Here is a 20,775-nt window from a genome sequence, read left to right as displayed (position 1 = left end):
AAACAGTGAAAAGTAAGCACGACAGTGACTGTGCATCGGCATAAAAGTGCAGATAAAAGGAAGTGAAGCCCTAACCGCATCAATTTATCTTCTTTTTTATCAAGGTGATCATCATGTGGCTCATGCCATCAGAACTCGTCATTTATTTCTACAGTAGTATGTATAAATGCTTTATCAAGTCGTGACAAACTGCTTCCTAACCAAGCAAAGTTTTCAAAAAATGGAACACCAGTTTAGTACGTGACTGGCAGTTTCTGTTAATTTGACTATGGTTAATTTGATCCCGATTGAGGGTCCTGGCAGGCACCCATGCATTTCTATTGGCCCAAACTTTTGTTATTTCGATCTCTAAGTTGGCCATCGTCGGATAAATAGAACTTGACCAGTACGCGCCTAACCACTGTGGCGAGCTTTTTAGTGCAGTAGCGTCCCAACCTCGGCACAGCTGAGGGGACACAGTGCGTGCATAGATCACACGTTATCTCTCGTCAAAAATGGCTATTCTCGGCCTGCCCTAGGAGGATTTTCAAGCAATAACCATAGCTCAAGATGTCTGATGACATATTTTTACTTGATTCTAAAACTTTGCAAGCTTTTTTTTCGAGGAACCCATCTGGGCTTCCTTTGCAGCACTTAGCTGCGTTGGGTGGATGTCTCATTTTCCTTTTATTAATTACTTCTCTCCACCTTGCGGGTTTCCACAGAACTATAGCGTCAAGCTTCACCACATAACAACGGTGCACTGCAGCGAGGCTGACTCGAAAACCGAACGCCAATGTGCCACATATATTAGACCTTTGCCAATTTTGCTTGCTAAATATCAGACTCGCGTTAGATTGATACTTCGATTAGGGACTGTAATGTCATTTCTGCATTCGTTTTTTTACTTCATATACTTATAAAATGGGCATTAGTGTTAAAATAGGGCAAAACTGCAAAATGTGTTTTGGCATTTTTTTCTGCGTGTTGTTTAATTTGAGCCGCCAGATAATTCGATCAATATCGTCGGTCCCGCCAAGGTCGAATTATGATGCTGTATCATAATCAGCTGTATAGTGGCATGCAGTGCTAATTTTGAACATAAATCTTCACACTGCAATACACAGTGAAAAGAGATTGAGCACTGATAAAATATAATCTGTCTTCCAAAAGAAAAAGCACCGTGCTTTAACATCTATGTTATGTTTAGCGGCTTGTGGGGGAACTGTAAAGTTAGCAACAATGTTTTACATTGTAGTGCTGCTTTATCTAGTTTTATGCAGCCTTCTGTGCCAATTAAAAATTGGAATTCTTTGTTCAACTGCTAATATTATGTTTGGTTCTATCAATATTAAGGACCACATTTTAATTTCTAGAACTTCATCAGACATCCTAGTTGAAGTGAATAAGATGCATGAACTTGCCATCATATTTGGCAAGAACAGCTTGAACATCTGCATAGGCCTGGAGCTCCAGAAGAGCTTCGATGAGATTCTCATGGATGTTGAAGAGGTTCATACTGGGAAACTCCTTCATAAGCTGCAACAAAGACAATAACTTGCTGTGAACATCAACGCATAGGCCTCACTTAGTGATTAACTCAGCACTCAGGATATTGTACATTCCGGATTACTTCATGAGCCATTACAGTGTGGACATATTCCCCCAGAGACAAACAGGAGGAATGCCAATGTCAAGCCCTTTAGATTAGATGCAATTAATAAATATCACATGTGAATTTAAAGATACTGCATGCCTGAAACATGGCGTATTCAGGGCAACAATGATGAACGAGTGTGTGGCAAATACTGAAAGAAACAAAGGAAAAGTAAAGGTGTATACTGTGGCACAAAAAGTTATGCGCATTGTCAGAGTCATTTGAGAATGGGAGGGATTTGCCTTGCATGGTATCACATACACTCAAACCTCGTTATAACGACATGGGATATTACTAAATAACAAATATGACAAAGTAAGTGAAATTCTTTGTGAAATCCCTATAGCGTAGTACATGCAATAATGGATATACCAAAGTAATTCTGGCTCCTCTTCAACTTTGCTATAACAAGGTTTTACTGTACAGAAAGCAAGTAGTGCAAAATAAACACAGACTGATGAAAGGACATGACACATAGGACAAGTGTAGTGTCCTTTCCTCAGTCCATGTTTTATTTGCACTGTTTTCTTGCAATCTGGGAATCAAGATTATATGAAGCATTTTGCACACAACACAACAGGAAAATGTTACCAGACGGCACATGTCCATGTAAGGTTAGCATAGGATGAGCAATTGTCTTTTAGCACAAACGTATCTGTGATGGCAATGGCAAGGTGACAACACAATGAGGATGGCTGGACAACAAGGTATGATGACTGGTTTATTGTGGTAATGTTTTATTGTCACAGTACCTCTTCTGTTACGATTTGGGCTGATTCCAAAGGTAGTGCACTAGGTAAACTAGGCTGATGCCAAATGTGGTGCAATGTCATATAGTGCCTCGAAGTGCTAGCTGCCACAAAGGAAGAATGAGGAGTCTAGTGCACTCTTGCGTGAGGGAAGCAAATCGTTGCTGTGCAACGTGATGCATACGCCAACAGTATCAAAGCGCTAGCTTGCACATGGGTATTCGAGTAGTGGCGAGTGCCTTGCGATGTGCAGCCTTCCCATGGCACACAGTCACTGTTTGTGCAGGCTGTCTGGAGCCTATAAAGAATGTGGATAAACAGAACAGTGACAACTGCAGTGTGCATGAAGAAGGTGAGAGTGCAAATTTTTAAGTCTGAGAGCATGTGTGAAAATCGAACCAAGCACTCACCGGAATGCACACAGATCGTGTTGGATAAACATGCTCATACTCGCAGATTGAGATCAATCAGTGACTGATATTTTAGACACTGAGAGGTGCAAGGACGCCTGAATAATCGAGCAATCTGTAAAAAAAATTTTGGAAGAAAAAATAGTTTTTGTTTGTGAACTCGCTTGGTGTTGTGCTTCAGCAAAAGATGCTTCAGTGAATGCACTTTGCAATAAGCCATCAATGTGATGCCATGAAGTGCAGCTCATATGTCACCTGCAACTTTGACTACATGAAGCTTGCACAAAATTTAGGTTGTGTCATGCAAATTCAGTTTGGAGCTTTCTGTCTACGCACAAGCTTACCCTGTTCTGTCCAGTAACCACACAGAAAGTGTGCCCTGTTGTGCCATTACCACAAGCCCGGATTCCGAATCTGCAAGATGCAGAATCTATCCTGCGAGCGCCGTAATTCTCCCTTCACAAGTCAAGATGCTGAGCCGTCAGGCAGCGGTGCTCTGCGGAGAAGCATCGGCGAGCAGCGTGTTCAGACATGCACACAAGTGCCAGACAGCCCGGCGCCGCACCTCCTTTTGCATGGAGGTCACCGCGCGCGCGAACTTTGAACCGTGTGGCCAGCACGTTCGCTGGTTGGACCTCTCGGACGACCGCCGAGTGCTGACTTTGTATTGGGCCGTTTGAGTGACAATGGTTCCTCGGGGATTATAAAAGTCGCGACGCGCCGCCTGAAAAACCGGATCCGCCGACCCACCGGGAGCACAGTGCCGCACTCGACTGGGGTGAGATGTGTCACACGTTTTCGCCGGACGTCGCCGTGCGGGAACAGTCGCGTTTGTGTGAGCTCTCGGCCCCAGTGCCGATCCGATCTTGTCCTGTACAATGACCTGTATATAGTGTATAAAGTCCCTTTCGTTATTCTCATCGACGCCTGGCTCGGAGTCTTCGCTACCAACGCTCTGTCCCGAAACGGGTGACGAGCGCTACGGGACCACAAAGTCGTAATAGTGGTGCAGCGGTGCAAAGTCGTAACAGCCCACACACCGAAATGGCAATGATGTGGTAGCCTGCCAGACTCGTACGCATCATTGTTTTTTCTTTATTCATGTGATTCAAAGTTACAAGGAAACACCGGGGCTATGAGTGGTGACATAGTGGAAGGCTTGAGATTAATTTTTACAACCCGGGCTTCTTTAACCCCTTAACTTCCAAGTTCTTTCCTAAACAAAATTCGCAACATGTACCATTTACTTATTTGTCAAACCTAATCACCATTGCACTACTCTATGAAGATGTTAGCGACAAAATTATGATGCTATGGCGCCTGCCATACCGGTCAGCAGTTTATTTTCATTATGGCCACACACCATGCTGCCTAGAGCATTAGGCCTAATCAGCACTCCTTCAATCATTGGCCAAATTTACGGTTTGGTGCAATACAATGAGTTATTTTGCCTTGAGACAACGGGCATACATACAACATAATGGCGTTATCCAAGTAATCATTTCAGTCTCGTGATTTTTGTTTGACAAGTACACATTGATTTTTTGAAATAAAATGTGGCTGACGATAATGACATGGGCTGCAGCTGATGTTCAAGTTGGAAGCTATTAGCATTCAGTATTTGCGCATACCTAGGTCTTCAGCACCGCTGTGTCACCATCAGGGCCAAATTGTGCTGCCAGTGTGCTTAGGTCTCCGAAAATTTTGAATGCCAAATGGCAGTGCTTTCAGGCTCAAACAAGAGATTGGTGCACATCAACACATTACATGCGAAGGTCTTCAAGGCTACCTCCACCAAAGTCCCAAATTACGAACCAATGATGGCAATTCTGTGTTTTACAGCATTAGGCACATTGCAAGATTTCTTGGGCAGATAATTTCGATAGTCAAGAGAGCTGCACATGTGCTTGTGCATCATATGCTTTAATGCTCACATGAACACCAGGGCATTGTACGACTATGCTGCTAGCGCATTTTCTTCATTGGATTTAACCGCTTTGTTTCTGCCCGTACAGTGCTCCGCCATGCCTGGTATTCTGCGGCCCATTTTCCTGCTTCGTTGAGCGTGGTCCACATTGTAAGAAAATTGCTTGAATTTACAAAATGTCTTAATTTCCTTTGTTCACAAAAGGCTTCCGCATCAGATGCAGTAAAGGAACTAGAAATTGAGCATAAAAAAAAGTTTAAACATGCAGGAACTTGGAATACACTTTTGTGTTTTTTGCACTCAGAACTCCTCTTGGACTTTTGAACTTGGCCCTCGAAAACTAAGCACAGCATCGAATGGTTCTGCTTCAGTTTTTGGTGGTATGTGCTGACAAAAATTAGCCCACTTGAAAGCTTGTATGCTTTTTTTCAAGCCTGGTACGCAGGTTGCAACGGCTACAACATCAGAGCGGAGTCTAGCGAGCAGCAAGCTTTCCATTGTTTTACAAAGAACTCCTGCTGAAAGTGTAGACAAATATGTTTATCTAGTGTGAAAAGCCAACAACTAGAAATTAGCCTGCAATATCCTGCCATCTACGAAAAACAGCCAGAAACAGCTGTTATTTAAGCAGTCGGCGAATCGCCGGTCACTCCGAGTTTGGCCTTGGTTGTCACGGCTGGCGGATTGCCGGATGTCGATGACAATAGATTAGAGGGGCCCTGAAACACTTTTCTAACTAATGGCCTCATTATTAAAGGACGTCATTTTGTGAATCTCATTTGGCAAGAATGTTTTTAATACTTCAAGTATCAGTGGAGTTATCGCAGTGATGCGCTACTTTCTCACTCTTTTCGTCTCCTCTAGCACAATGCAAGCTACACAGGCAAGAAGCCAACAGGGCTAAAGGCCCCCCCCTCCCCCAAAGTTGAGCGTCTCGTCATGGCAGCCCGTGGTGGCCATGGTAAACTATGCACTGCAGATACAGCTACACGCAACTGCCATATGTAGACGGGGAATGCAAAGATGAAATTATTTTTCTGTCTATTTTAATTACAGGAATATGTATGTTTCATTTATTTAACTAAAAATTTGCAATCGTAGTACGACTGAGAATCTTCTCGTGACCACAAAATTAGCCAATAGCCGTTGGTGGGCCCAGTTGCTTGCAATGATTCTGCATGACATTGTGGAAGTGAGACCAAGCAAATTTTCTATATCGTGACAAGACATTGGAAATTCCCAGCGGCGTTCAGCGCAATATTTGGCTGGCATGTTCATAGGAGCCCCTTCTACAGATCAGCAGCGTTTTCTTAATAATGTGACACTCTTGCATGTGTGCTAGGTTTACGCCTGAACAGGATGTGGGGCATCCAAGATGGGTGAAAAGGAGGAAGACGACGTGTGGCTGGCTAGCTGAATCTCAAAAGACACTCGGGTAGTCAGCTGCACATCGTCTTCCTTCTTTTCGGCAGACCATGCATGACGAACTGCTGCGACACAAGGCACTTGTGTGCAACAACATACAGCCCACTGCCTATTCCCCACAACACATGGTGCCTGCAGTACCGTGTGCTTCATGGCAACCTTCAGCCTTTGTCACGGGCACAAACCACAGAGGAGCTCCATGGCCACGTGAGGGTGCATTTATGCCCGATCAATAGCATCGAGAACACCCTCACCTTGGAAGGTTTGCACGCAGACCGACCGTCCCTCCTGTGCAGCAGGCTCAGCCACTTTACCATGCTATACAACCCCCAACGGCTGAACGCTTCGAGGAGCAATTCATTGTTCATCGTTTTCCCGAGTGCTATAGCTGCGGTGACATGGGTCACATTGCCAGATACTACAATTGCCGCCAACCACTGAAGGTTTGAACATTCGATGATGTCTAGGGGGTACTGCACTCCACTTGTTGAGACATGTTCACCCTCGTACACATACCCAGGAAGCGTTCCCCACCAGTACTCAGAGATGCTGCAGAAAACTGTTCTCCAGCATCCAACTGCAGCTTGACACCACCACCTGCTCCTCGCATAAGCCGGTTACCATCTCCACGGCGGCGCTATCTGTCGCCACCTCTGGAAAACTAGTCAGCACGGCTGTTGGAAATGAGGTCAGTAGACAGTCTTCGATGTCGACAGAGATACCTCCACACATTTGTACGTTTAAGAATAAAGTGTCTGTACTAATTGACGGAGTTTCCACAATGTCCTTGATGGACACAGGAGCCACCGTTTCAGTGATGAATCTTGCATTTAAAAGCCGCCTAGGATGAAAAATTACATTTTGCTCGCACCATACTGATACGTTTCATTGAGTGAGTGGGGAGTTGCATCCTGTCGGGGTGTGCAATGTAAACATTATCTTGGATGGTCAAATATTTAACGCAGAGCTTGCTGTTCTACCTTGTTCTACATATTGACGTAATCCTGGGCCTTGATTTTTTGAAACTGTGTGGTGCCACTGTTGACTGCAGAATCGGAGAAATTAGTGTAGGTACGAGCTTTTTGGCTGCGTTTATGGAAAGCCTGCCATATTACAAAAGTGTGCTTTGTATATCCAGGGGTACAGTTGTGCCTCCATTAGCTGCAACCTGTGTTTCAATTGTGTGTTTCCCAACCACCAACGAAACTTTCAATGCCACCACAGAGCCCGTTCATTTGAGCTACATCAAGAGGAACAGGTTGATACCATATTGCACGCCATCAGTTTTTCGCGGACGCACTAGCTTGTGGACTGTAAGCTGTTCCAGCGAACCAGCAATACTACCACAGGGTCTGAGACTTGCTGCCTACCATCAAAGTCAAGTGTTGTCACTCGCCATTCTTACAGAGGCCCCTGATTCTGCGAATGAACTCCATTTCAATAATGCATGCCTTGCTGCAGACTCTTCCATTCTAACTATGGCGAACGAATCGCTCAGCACTAAGCAGCGTCATAAAGTGGCGAATATGCTGCAAGAACATGCCAGACTCTGACTTTTCACAGGAAGAGGGGCCACCATTGTTTCCTCCTTCTCGTATACACAATCGCATAGATACAGGATCTGCCCAACCTTTGCAACAGAAGGCATACAGAGTATCACCATCGGAACGCAAGGTGATCAATGACCAAGTCCAAGAATCATGTAGTTTGTCGGCAGTGCCAGTGATTCTGAAAAAAAGAAAGATGGTACATGGCAATTTTGTGTTGACTACCGGCGCCTCGATGCGTCACTAAAAAGGACGTATATCCTCTTCCACATATTGATAGTGCTATCGACTGCCTTCCATCAGCATCTTACTTTCTGTGTGTCGACTTGAGGTCGGGGTACTGGCAGATTGTTATGCACAAGACAGACAAGGAGAAAATGGCATTTACAACACCAGATGGACTTCTTGAATATAATGTTATACTGTTCAGGCTGTCTAAAGAGCCTGCAACTTTCGAGCGCTTCATGAACACTATCTTGTGTGGTTTGAAGTGGGAAGTGTGCGTGTGCTATTTAGACGATGTTGTGATTTTCGGGTGCACATTCAGTGAGCACAATGCCCATCTCGATCTTGTGCTAGACTGTTTGGGAAAAGCAAGTTTGGAGTTCAACTCAAAGAAATGCCATTTTCAAGAGTGCCAAACACTGTTTCTGGGCCATCTGGTCAATAAGGACGGCATGCGACCCGATCCAGTGAAGACTGCTGCTGTCGAAGCATTCAAACAATGTTGCCCAGTAAAAGAGCTATGCACTTTGGGCCTTTGCTTCCGCCAGTTTATTTGTGGATTTGCCAACATTGTGTATCCACTGACATGCCTTCTTCAGAAGGGCTTTCCCTTCGAATGGACCCCTGAATGCGAGGCCAGTTTTCATGAGCTGAAGTTTCTTTTGACGTCCCATCCCATTCTCCAGCACTTCAAGAACACGTGGCCTACGCGAGTCATTCCTTAAGCAAGTTCGAGCGCAACTACACCGTCACAAAGCGAGAATTTCTTGCAGTGATTTTCACAGCACAGCGCTTCTGGTTGTACCTGTACGGGTGCCCCTGCACCGTGGTGACAAACCATCATTCTCTTTGCTGGCTGGTTAATCTCCTATAATCCAACAGGCCAGCTTGGACGTTGGCCACTTTGTTTACAGGAGTATGCTTTTACAGTTTCTTATAAAAGCGGCTGACGGCATGCCGCTTGCAACGATGGACTGCGATGCATACAACTACAATCGCTATACTGCATCATTGGAGCCAGGATTTCTTAAAATTAACACCTTCAAGACTGAGCAGCAAAAAGACAGAACTTTAGAGCCACTGATCAGTCCTGCATGGAAATCAGCACCATCCACTTGTTGCTGCGTTCGTGTACTGTACAAAAAACTATTCTGCTATAGGCCCACAATATCTCCTGGTGGTCCCGGAGAGTCTCTGTGTTTCCATCTTGTGCACTATGCATGACGATCCCAGGGTGTCTACCAAGTTGACATTTCCAAATTCCCTGAGTTTTCCAGGTTTTCCCTGAGTGCCTTCGCAAAATTCCCTAAGTAATGCAAAACTATGTTTTATGTCAAGACGGGCTGAAACCATTATTGCCCGATGCTGCCACTCTGTATAAGCATATGAAAAAATTTTTAAAAAAGAACTACTTAATCCAACTTGAATACTAAGGAGTAAAGTTTATGTTATTCAAAAAGAGAATAAAGGGAGGGGTTAGTAAAATGCACAGCAAAAAAAAAGATGTCTTAAAAAATATGCAAATCGAGTCAGACATTCTCAAAGAGGAATAAAAAGGAGATACAAATAGAAGCAAATATTTTTAAATATGAGCTATTTCTATCACGTGATAGCAAGCTTAGTGGTATGAGACCCGAACTTTGTCACAATTGGGATTCTCTCTCAACAGCTCGTAAGTCAACCTCAACTGTGCTGACATACTCTCAGCCCGCTCACGGCATCTCAGTGTTGTGTATCACTGCTTTAAAGAGTTTATATTGGTTTGGATCAGGGACACCTGCATCTCGGCATCAGCTAACACTGTTTTTTGAGCTCAAGCTTCTTCAAAACGGCGGCAGCACGCTTCCTTTCCCGTTCATTCCTTAATGCGTAGGTACTTTATGTTGTTGTCTTCCTTCCGCCACTCGTTCATCCTATGGACCATTTGAAGCACCTTCTTGGTCAGTTGCACAGTTAACGTCCGATTTTTCGAACTCCCTAGGGGCTGCGAAAACATCCGAAAAATCGGCCAGTTGGAAAAAGTAAATGGTTGTCGGTTGTCATTTAGTACCCCTAAGGGCTCAAACTGCCTCAGGCAGATTCAAAAACGCTCTGAAGGCCTGTCGGTACACGTATTAGGCATATCGGTGCTCGTAATGTGACAGGAAATACAGGGTGCATGCGTGTATAATTAAGGAATACATACTGTGTTCCGTGGCAATAGCCCCTTTCCACGCTTGTTATGCTTCACTGCAATACTTTTGCGTATGCTTCACCAAGTAACATTTCTGTACGTGGCCAAGCTGACTTTCGGGAACCGGCATTAGGCAACGCACCGTGCTTTCCAAGCCACTAAGCCAATCGCGAGGACTACAACGGCGGAATCCGTGCCATTTCTGACAGCAGCAAAATGTTTCAATAAAAAACACGGTACCCAACGGCAAGAACCTTCATAGCGAAAGCCGATGCAGCTAGACCTAGTGTTGCCGCAGTGGTGGCTGCGGCTGCCAGTGGATCTGCGTGCAAGAGCGCCGGTTCGATGCAGCGAGGTAATCAAATGGCAGTGGTGGTGGCTTTGATTAATGCCGTTTCGCACCTGCGGTCACAGCAAAACTTCCGGAAGATCGGACAGTAAAGAGTTCTTGCATCCGAAATTTCAGACGTTCTGATACATTGATTCTAAGGGGCAGGCGGTGGTGCCGCATGGATGTCCAAATTATCGGGAATCCGGAAAATCGGCCATTGACAGCACACTGTCAACTCCTCCAGCCGATGACAGGGCGTCAAAGACTATCCATTACGATTCCTGTTTGTTACTCACGCCAGCATTACCGCGACTTTCGACACTTTCAATAACATTACAGCTAATTTTCCCTGATAGAGGCACAAATTCCCTGAGTTTTTCCGGACTACTCAAAATCCCTGAGAAATCCTGGTTTTCCCGGTCGGTAGACACCCTGGATCCAACATCTGGTCACTTGGGATCTGCACAAACACACTACCACGTTCAAGAAAGGTTCTACTCGCCTAAAATGCGTCAGACGATTGGCCAGCACGCGTCCAGCTGCAACGAGTGTCAACGTTAAAAGCGTACGACGAGTGCCCCTCCTTGTCGACTACATCCAGTGCCACCCCCAAGTACTCCTTTCGAGCAAGTCGTCATCGACCTTCTTGCTCCTTTCCTGCAGTCATCTGATGGAAATTGCTGGATTGTCGTGTGTGCCGATCACTTGAGATGCTGCTCTGAGACAGCTGCTATACCATCGGCTACTGCAACTGAAGTATGTATTTTTCTACAGTGTTTCGTCATTCTCCAACCAGACCTACACACCACCCACAAACAAATGGCCTTACAGAATGCACCAATAGAACTCCCGATAGATTCCCGATATCCTGGTAGCTGAAGCTAACAAAGAAAAATTCCGTCAAGACATAAACATTCACTTCTTACTAAAAAAACAAAAAAACTTGTCTGCGTTGCTTCTTGTGTGCCTTCTTTTTTCTTTTTTTGATCTAAGAATCTTAGAGTTTGTGTAAACTTGACTCTTCGTTGTATTATTATTATTAACAAAGCGCTTTATGTTCTGTATAATTGTTTGCTATATATATTCTGTAAAATTTTTGACGCTTTTCTTACCCAATGCCCATTATTCGGGCCTCTAAGGTATTTTGAATAAATAAACTGTTACTAACATGCTGTATGTGTATGTCATGTCAGATCATAAGAACTGGGACAGCATGCTACCTTTCATTATGTATGCATTTAATACCTCACAGCACGAAACTACGAGCTACAGACCCTTCTTTCTTCTTTATGCTCATCCGCCTCGTTATACACTGGACACTATCTTCCTATTTTCAAGCTACGATAATGTCTGTATATCCGAGACCATCTCTCTTGCTGAAGAGGCCCGACGACTAGCTTCTTTGTGCACTCTTGTTTCACAAGACCGCTCGAAGGCATGTTACGACCGCCGACACCAAGATGTGATATATGACCCTGGTGACTTAGTGTGACTGTGGAAACCAACAAGAAAACATGGGTTATGTGAAAGGCTGCTGGCCCACTATGTTGGACCCTATGTTATTTTGGATTGTATAGGTGAATTGACCTACTGCATATCACGCCTCACATCAAATGGCCGATGGACAGCAAAGACTGAATTTGTCTGTTTAAAGCTCTTCACCTCTCGACAGCCTGTTTGACTTGCCCAGCGGGCTTCGTCTATGCGGAGGAAAATGTGACACTCTTACATGTGTGCTAGGCTTACGCCTCAATAGGATGTGGTGCATCCAAGATGGGCGAAGAGGAGGAAAACGACGTGCAGCTGGCTAGCTGAATCTCGACAGGCACTCAGCTGATCAAGGCGGTCGAGACTAATTGTGCCTGACCTATCAATAAGTGCCTTTCGTGGGCTTAAAAGTATGTTTAAAGAGTGTTTCAGGGCCTCTTTAAGAAAAATGTTGGAATGAAATGGAAAAGTGGCTCCTGCACAACTATTTCGGGCATGCCTGCAGAACCTGCCACCCTCATGCTTCACAGCTAAACTATCACAGGTGCCTCACCGTTGATTGGCCAGCAAGCTTTTAAGCAAGTAGGTCTCTGAGCGACTGCTCTGCAGTTATCGCTGTAGGGGCCAGCATAGGGTTGCATTGTGCATCTGTTTCATGACAACGAGAAAGCACCTTTTCTGGGATTTCAAATTGTTAGCGAACCTGAATGGTTAGCATCTCATCTTGCCTTCCACATCATTCATGCAGATCAGGTGTCTGATGCAGTTAATTCCTTACACACTCCCTTACTTTTTTGATGACACCCGCTTAATTCAAAAGGATATATTTTTTTAACGCTCAACGGGGAATTTCATTTAACAGTGCCGGAAGAGCATGCACACAAAAGGACACATTGTCCACAGTTAGCTTGTGGTGGAAGAAATCATGACTTCCGCATGAAAGAAAGTACGGCGAACTACGATGACCACCTGGGCTTCAAAGTGCCACGGCCAGGGTGCAAGAATGTGATGCGTGCAGCAAGACCGGAGGAATCTAGATGCAGAGTGTAACATTTTTTGACAACTGAAGAAGGATTTGACATCCACAACATTTCTATCTTCGCTTCTCGTAGTTTCTCACTTCTCAAGTTGCAAGATGTTGTTTGTCATCTTCTGCTACTACCAATCACCACAGCCACTGGGTCTTGTCATCAGAAAAAGGCTGCCTTCTCCCTAACCAAACGAATGAGCTGCTGAGCATCACCATTGAAGGCCTGGAACTGCCAGACACCTGAAATGCCACTGACAATGACCAACATGTTTTTTATCAAGTTTACCATGAAAGTGGCGGGAAAGCCAGGCGGATGTAACCTTTCAGCATGCAATTTAGAATGTCCACATATATTTGTGGTGGTTTCATTGTTTTATTAGTAGGAAGCACATAGAGGTCCTAGTTCTTTTACTAGATTAGTTATTGAGTGAATAGTTGTGGGATGTGCAAAGTGTCTGTGCTTGTACACATTCAACCAATTGTTGTGTGTAGCAGCCGTAAATTATCTAGATGTACCAGTGTCATGCAAATTATCATGCCTGACTATGCAAGGGAAGAACATAACGGGCACAACAGCGAGTCGCAAAACTAACTCTTTATTCGGTGAACCTGCGCCCACAACAACTAGTTACCTTCGGGCAGAACGATAGTGACGTGCTCATGCGTCGATTGTCGAAATCTGATCCCTGGGTCAAGAGTGGCGGCTATTTATACATGACTTGGCGAAGATTGCAGCATAATCACCGGTGCTTGCATGTGTTCTAGAATGCACAAGACTGTTCGCATTGCACATGCAATCTGATTACACAAGCTTCGCGACAACATTGGCAACCAATAAAACCGGCAATAACATCCAAGATAGTCCTGATGTATGATATATGGTATGCAGGTACGTCTTGTGCCGAGTTATAATATTAAAGGCCAAACCACATGTATGCTTGCCACCACGCGCAAGCTCGAGCCGCCGCACTAGCGCAGATGGTGTGGGACAGATCATATGCGTCCATGTGCAGTGTGAGCACAAACATCTTTTTTTTTTTAATTATGGGGTTTTATGTGCCAAAATCACTTTCTGATTATGAGGCACGCCGTAGTGGAGGACTCTGGAAATTTTGACCACCTGGGGTTCTTTAACGTGCACCTAAATCTAAGTACATGGCTGTTTTCGCATTTCACCCCCATCGAAATGCGGCCGCCGTGGCCGGGATTCGATCCCGCGACCTCGTGCTCAGCAGCCCAACACCATAGCCACTGAGCAACCACGGCAGGTGAGCACAAACATCTGTTCCAGAAAGATGTTGGTGCTCTGACTGTTTCGCATTTCCACACACCTAGCTACGCAGCTACAATGCGGTACAATCAACATTCAATGAGGCAGATTTATGTCATGTGAGAATGTGCTTTTTCTTTACTTTTTGGCTGTTTAATGACTCTAAAAACAGACAGTGCATTTATCAATATTTCAGCGTTTTGAAGCACCGTCAATACCAAAGTACGTTAGTATGTCTATCTATGACTGAACCAAGCGGGCATGTGCTGGTGCACATCTCGTGCAGATTGGCAAACCACCACTACTCGCGAGCTTGCACGCATCAGCAAGCGCCCGTGTGGTCTAGACCAGTTAAGTGTGGAATTGAGAAGGTGGCACACGGACACCAGCATGGCGAGGTGACGGGCGACCATTGGGCTTCCTGAACGCAGAGAAGCCCAAAGTGTGGAGCATTGGGTGGAAAGAATTAATGAGGCGCTTCCGAGGTTTGTAGTGTGACTCCCGGCCAGACACGTGATCCCTTATCATATATAGAAGGGCAACGATACAGTGACGTAGGAGTTACATAAGGTGGGCAGATGAAAGTGCTGACACGAGAAAAAGCGAAACCGAAACCGATACACCGTGACACAACAGTTAGCAGGTGAAAAGTGGTCCCCGGAAAAAGAATAAACAAATTATAAATGTAAATGTGTCAATATCAAAGTGCCAATATACGTCTTCCGCATGTGTGTACATGTGTTGAGCATGGATTCAGCTTCCTGGTGTTTATGTAGAGAACACAGTTTATGCAGTTAACTGTTCTTTAGTTTAGTATGTTCATAAGTATGACCTTATTCCTTGTGTAAGCATGAAATTGTTCATAATCTTTGTTACAAGTATTCGAGTCACAAACGTTGCTAGTGCTACACAACACATCAACACAAATAAAAAATAAAAAATGACAACCACTTCTCCTCTACCCTCAACACCCTCACCCCCTGGAACTTCTGATACCCCTGTGACGAACTGGCCTGACAATTAGAAGCTCCCTGCCTGCCATGGACAGTGCGCACCCCCAACCTACACTGCACTATTCCCATGCAACATGGGGAATTCTTAAGTTTTCTTTTAGTGTAATGCTTATACATGTGAATTGTATGGATGCTTGACTCTTTCGTGTCCCCTGATGTTGCTTTTCCCTGCATTGTGTCTCCTAGAATACGGTTTACCCCTACGTCGTATGTGCGCCAGCTGTAGTAGGTAGTTAGATGGCACGGGTGTTCTGCTGCCATCACCACCTGACAGCGGGGATATTCAGGCAGAAGGGTAACTGGCTTTCGCCTTTTTTGGCTGGAGGTCGGCATCGCATGCTCACTGGCACGCTTCGCTGGACTGCCCTGCGAAAGCCTTCGGAAAGGCCTCTGTTCGCGTGCCCTCTGCAAGTGACTTTGGCATTGCTGTCCAGAATGGAGCGAACATATTCATTCGATATCCTTGTGCAGCGAGTTGGATTTTCTTGATTTGTCAGTGCTCATCAGCATGTTCCATTAGTTGTAATTCGGCTAGCTGGCATTGGTGTATAAAAGGCACAATAAATGCCGTTTGATTTGTTTCCACTACTGTGTAATCGTTCCTTTGTCCCAAGAGAACGCTTGGAACCCCACAAAATGTATTTTACAGGGAAACAGTTTATGCAGGGTGTCTACCAAGTTGACATTTCCAAATTCCCTGAGTTTTCCAGGTTCTCCCTGAGTGCCTTTGCCCATTTCCCTGAGTGATGCAAAACTATGTTTTATGTCAAGACGGGCTGGAACCATATCGCCTGATGCTGTCACTCTCGAGTAAGCACATGAAAAAAATTAAAAAGCGACTTAATCCAATTTGAATACTAAGCAGTAGTGTTTATGTTATTCAAAAAGAGAATTGAAGGCAGGGGTTAGTAAAATGCACAGCAAATAAAGTGTCTTCGAAAAAAAAATTGCAAATAAGTCGGACATTCACAAATACGAATAAAAAGGAGATGCACATAGAAGTGAATATATTTGAATATATGAGCAATCTCTATCAACTGATAGCAAGCTCAGTGGTATGAGGTCCAAACTCTGTCACAATTGAGATTCTCTCTTAACCACTCGTAAGTCAACCTCAACTGTCTCGACATACTCTCAGCCCACGCACGACGCCTGAGTGTTGTGTTTCACTGCTTTAAAGAGTTTATTTTGGTTTGGATGCGGGACACCTGCATCTCGGCATCAGCCAAAACTGTTTTTTGAGCTCAAGCTCCTTCATAACGGCGGCAGCAAGCTTTATTTCCCATTTATTCCTCAATGCATACATCATTTCTGTTCTTGTCCTCCTTCTGCCACTCGTTTGCCCCAAGGACCATTTGAAGCATCTTGGTCAGTTGCACAGTCCACGGCCGATTTTATAACTCCCTAGGGGTCGCGAAAACGTTCGAAAAATCGGCCAGTTGGAAAAAAATAAATGCGTGTCATTTACTGCCCTTAGGGGCTCAAACCTCCACAGGCACGTTCGAAAACGCTCTGAAGGCCTGTCGGTACACATATTAGGCATATCGGCGCTCGTACTGTGACAGGAAATACCGGGTGCACGTGTGTATAATTAAGGAATACATACTGTTTTCCGTGGCAATAGCCCCTTCCCACGCTTGTTATGCTTCACTGCAATACTTTCGCGTATGCTTCACCATGTAACATTTCTGTACAAAGGCGAAGCTGACTTTCGGGAACCGGCATTATGCAACGCACCCTGTTTTCTAAGTTTCTAAGCCAATCGCGAGGACTACAAAAGCGGAGTCCGTGCCATTGCTGACAGCAGCTAATTCTTTCAATAAAAAACTCAGCACCAAACGGCAAGAAGCTTCATAGCGAACGTCGAAGCAGCTAGGCCTAGCGTTGCCGCAGTGGTGGCAACGGCTGACAGCGGATCTGCGCGCGAGAGTGCCGGTTCCAGGTGGCGAAGTAATCGAAACGGCAGCGGTGGTGCCTTTGATTATTGCCGTTTCGGACTTGCGGTCACGACAAAACGTCCGGAAAATCGGACGGCGAAGAGTTCGAAATTTCACACGTTCTGATGCGTTGACTCTATGGGGTACGTGGCGGTGCCGCGAAGCCATCCAAATTATCGGGAATCCGGAAGTCGGTCGTTGACTGCACACTGGCAACTCATCCAGCCGACGACAGGGCGTCAAAGACGATTCACTGCGATTCATGTCTGCTGCTCAAGCCAGCATTACCGCGACTTTCGACCCTTCCAATAAAATTGCCACTAATTTTCCCTGATAGAGGCCCAAATTCCCTGAGTTTTCCCTGACTTTTTCCAGACTACTCAAAATCCCTGAGAATTCCCGGTTTTCCCGGTTGGTAGACACCCTGTTATGGCTAGGCTTCCGTGCATTCTTGTTCTACGTCAACAAAACTATCATCATCAGCAATGGCTCATCCTTCTCGTAATGTAGAGACTATATATATATACATATATATCAAGACAATAAATGTGTTTGTACATGCCATGTGCTAAACAGCTTCGCTGGTCATCTACCTTCACAGAATGCAATGGCTCATGATTTATTTATCATGTCTAATCTATCAAACAATGCCTCCGTGCTCTTGCTACTTCCTGGACTAACTTAGTTACACTGGTTGAAGTTATGCATTTGTTCTGTTATGTCTACTGCTACTAACAACACACGGCATGGTTGCAGTTATTCACAATTATGTTGGGCTTCCTGTGTTGCTAGCTATCATTATCAAGTCACATCAGAAAGGGGGCTGCTAGATTCGTAGTGATGTACGAATCCATAGGCATCGACTACGAGGAGGGGGGGAGGGCTCCGGGGCTCGAGCCCCCTCCAGGGATTTTCGGTGGGAGCAGAGCCCCCCCACCCCCCCACCCCCGGCGATGCCAAAGCCTACCACCCCACTCCCCTCTTAAAGTGTAATTGCCAAAATGTTCTGTTACCTGCATTATTTGAGGTTTCTTTTGAGTTGCCTCTCCCTTTTCACTTAAAATTTTATTGCGGCTAAACACTTTAGTGCATCATTGTTGGCGCGGACAAAAATGGCTGTTAATTCATGTTTTCGCTTTATTTCTGCAAATCCTAGAAATAGGAGGACAAGCACATTAAAGCACCTGCAGCAACTACCTCATCCGTATTTTTTTACTTGAATTTTTTTTTTTAATTTCAACTGTGAAAATTATGTACAGACACAATATATGTAAATATACAGTGTGTCCCAACTATCATGCACCAAGATTTAAACATATGCAACTGCCACGTAGCTGGGCACAATCAAGGTAATGTTGTTTGCCGTCACTTGGAGATCTCAGACTATGTTTTTTGCATTTTGCCTAATTACGTAATTAGTCCGAATTATTGAATCAACTTTTCAAGTATTACTATTAGATGAAAAGTATCAATGAGAAAATTGTAGAGCGACTTGAAGATCTCCCGATACAGCTTTCTGTAGCTCAATACGTGCTTTATATAAGTGTTTTTCCAAGCATGAAAGAAGCTTGCGAATACATGCAAAGTGCCTCGAGTGGCAAGTCGCATTGCAATTTTGCACGTATTTGCTGGTTGCTTTCACACATGGAAGAGCACTTTTATGCAGCACGTTGTGAGCAACAGGAAGCTGTATCGGGAGTTTTTCAGGTTGCTGCACAATTTTTTCATTGACACTTTTCATCTATATCATACTATCTGAGAAGTTGATTTTTAAAATTTTTATTTGTGCATACTGCAGTTCTATTGAGCTATTGCAGGCGTAGGTATGAAAAGCAGAACAATGACAAATAACAGAGGCAATATCAACAATACAGACCAAATGAAGATACTAACTACCTTATTCAACAGTCACTAAAAATAAGTTTAAAGGAAGAGAACGACTTGGGGACCAGACAAAGAATTCCAATACAGTCGCCGACCGATTTTCCGGACTCCAAAAATTCGGACATGCCCGATTATTCGGTCAGCTTCGCGGCACCGCCATTCTCCCCATAGACCACAATGTATAACAACTGCCGAAAGTTCGGACACCTTGCAACCTCTCGTGTGATTTTTCGGACACTTCTTGAGCCAACTAGGTCGAGAGCACCATGCACCGACTCTGACCGGTGTATGGTTCGACTTGCTGAACGCGAATTTTGTTGTGAACGGAGCTTCCTTGCTGCCCCACGAAGTGGCGCTACTAGGAATCCCCGCTCATCATCATCGTTTCTGCCTGGTTCGATAGAGTGGCTCTTCAGTAGTTCCGGTTTCAGCTTAGTAAGCCATGTCAAGACAATCCAGCAGCTGATTTGTTTCTTCGCGCACGACGCTGCGAGCAGGCCACGTTTTTTCGTTTGTGTGACTGCCGTCGGCACGGTGGTGTTTGCTCTGTGTGCTCTGTCGAGGTTTCGGTGATCCAACGCGGCATACGGAAACATCCCGTCAAGTCTCTAATGGCGCCGACAGTGCCCGCGCAGACTGCGCTGGGGAATGCCGGCAAGCGGGTGCCGGGAGGCCTAAGATTTATCGCCTTCCGATGTGCTCCCTACTGACGCGGAAAATATTCTGCCGAGACCTGCGCAGTGGTTGCATTGCGACTCCGGACACCGTCTCATTTGACAGTTTCACAGCTGCTGACACTGCTGTACTGACGTGCGCAGAACTCGACGACGGCGAGATCATTCGTCAGGTTTCTGCTGCACCGCCGGACAATGACTCTCGAGTCGGAAGATGACGCACCATGTGCTACGCTGCCGTCGCATACGGAGCGTGTACAAGCAGTGACTGTGCTTTCAGCCGCCGTACGACCCTCTCCGAGATTCAGGCTTATCTGATTGCGCGTAAACTGAATAGCGTGCAACGGCGCATTCATGATTTCTTCAAGCCTACTGCCGAGCCCGAATAAGTGCGTGGAAATAAAGGATTTCATTTTTTTTTCTCAATCTGCTTTTTCGGACACCTGTTTATTCGGACATTTCCGCAGTCCCAGTGAGGTCCGAATTAACGGTCGGCGACTGTATTCAATTATGCAGGGAAGGGAGCTGTATGTAAGTGCCCGTACGAGCAGAATAAGGCGCGATGTTTAGGTGATGGTGACTTCTAGTATTAGGTGATTTAGCAGGAGTTAGGTAATTATCTGAAAAAGTCCGGCAAGAGGAGTTAATAATGCAATGCAGAAACTTTAGTGATTCCATGCGTTGGCAATCTAGAGCAGTTGCAAGCCAACCAATCGAGGATTGACTAATTAAGACTAAGAATATAATTGGGCAGAATACAAAAAATAATCTGAGTATCTCCAAGTGATGGCAAACGACATTACCTTGGTTCAACGTGGCATTTGCTTATGTTTATATATTGCTGCATGACAGTTGGGACACCCTGTATACACAGGACAAAGTATTATATTTTTTCAAGAGAAGGAGCTAGTGAACTAATAATTATTCCTAATTGTATGGATAGCCTATGCCTAGAGAATGAATATGTTGCTGCATGTTCACCTCGCTACAAATTGCTTTGCGTGCTTTGTTGATCCTTAAAAAAAACCTGCAAACTTCAGTGACGCCTCCGGCAGA

At 45.0% G+C, this 20,775-nt stretch overlaps 1 protein-coding gene across 2 annotated transcripts in view; it reads right to left on the bottom strand.

The window, feature by feature from the left end:
* The window catches only part of LOC135904026 (suppressor of tumorigenicity 7 protein homolog), a 55,867-nt gene that overhangs the window by 1,967 nt on the left and 33,125 nt on the right, over window positions 1-20,775 (bottom strand). For both annotated transcript variants that reach the window (XM_065434588.2, XM_065434586.2), the window contains one exon: window positions 1,404-1,518. In XM_065434588.2, coding sequence (XP_065290660.1) covers window positions 1,404-1,518 — 115 coding nt within the window. The remainder of the gene's footprint in view (window positions 1-1,403; window positions 1,519-20,775) is intronic.

This window comes from Dermacentor albipictus, chromosome 5, assembly GCF_038994185.2.
Source record: "Dermacentor albipictus isolate Rhodes 1998 colony chromosome 5, USDA_Dalb.pri_finalv2, whole genome shotgun sequence".
Classification (NCBI taxonomy): Eukaryota; Metazoa; Arthropoda; class Arachnida; order Ixodida; family Ixodidae; genus Dermacentor; species Dermacentor albipictus.
Note: the sequence above shows the minus strand (reverse complement) of the source record. Positions and strands in the feature narration are given on the sequence as shown.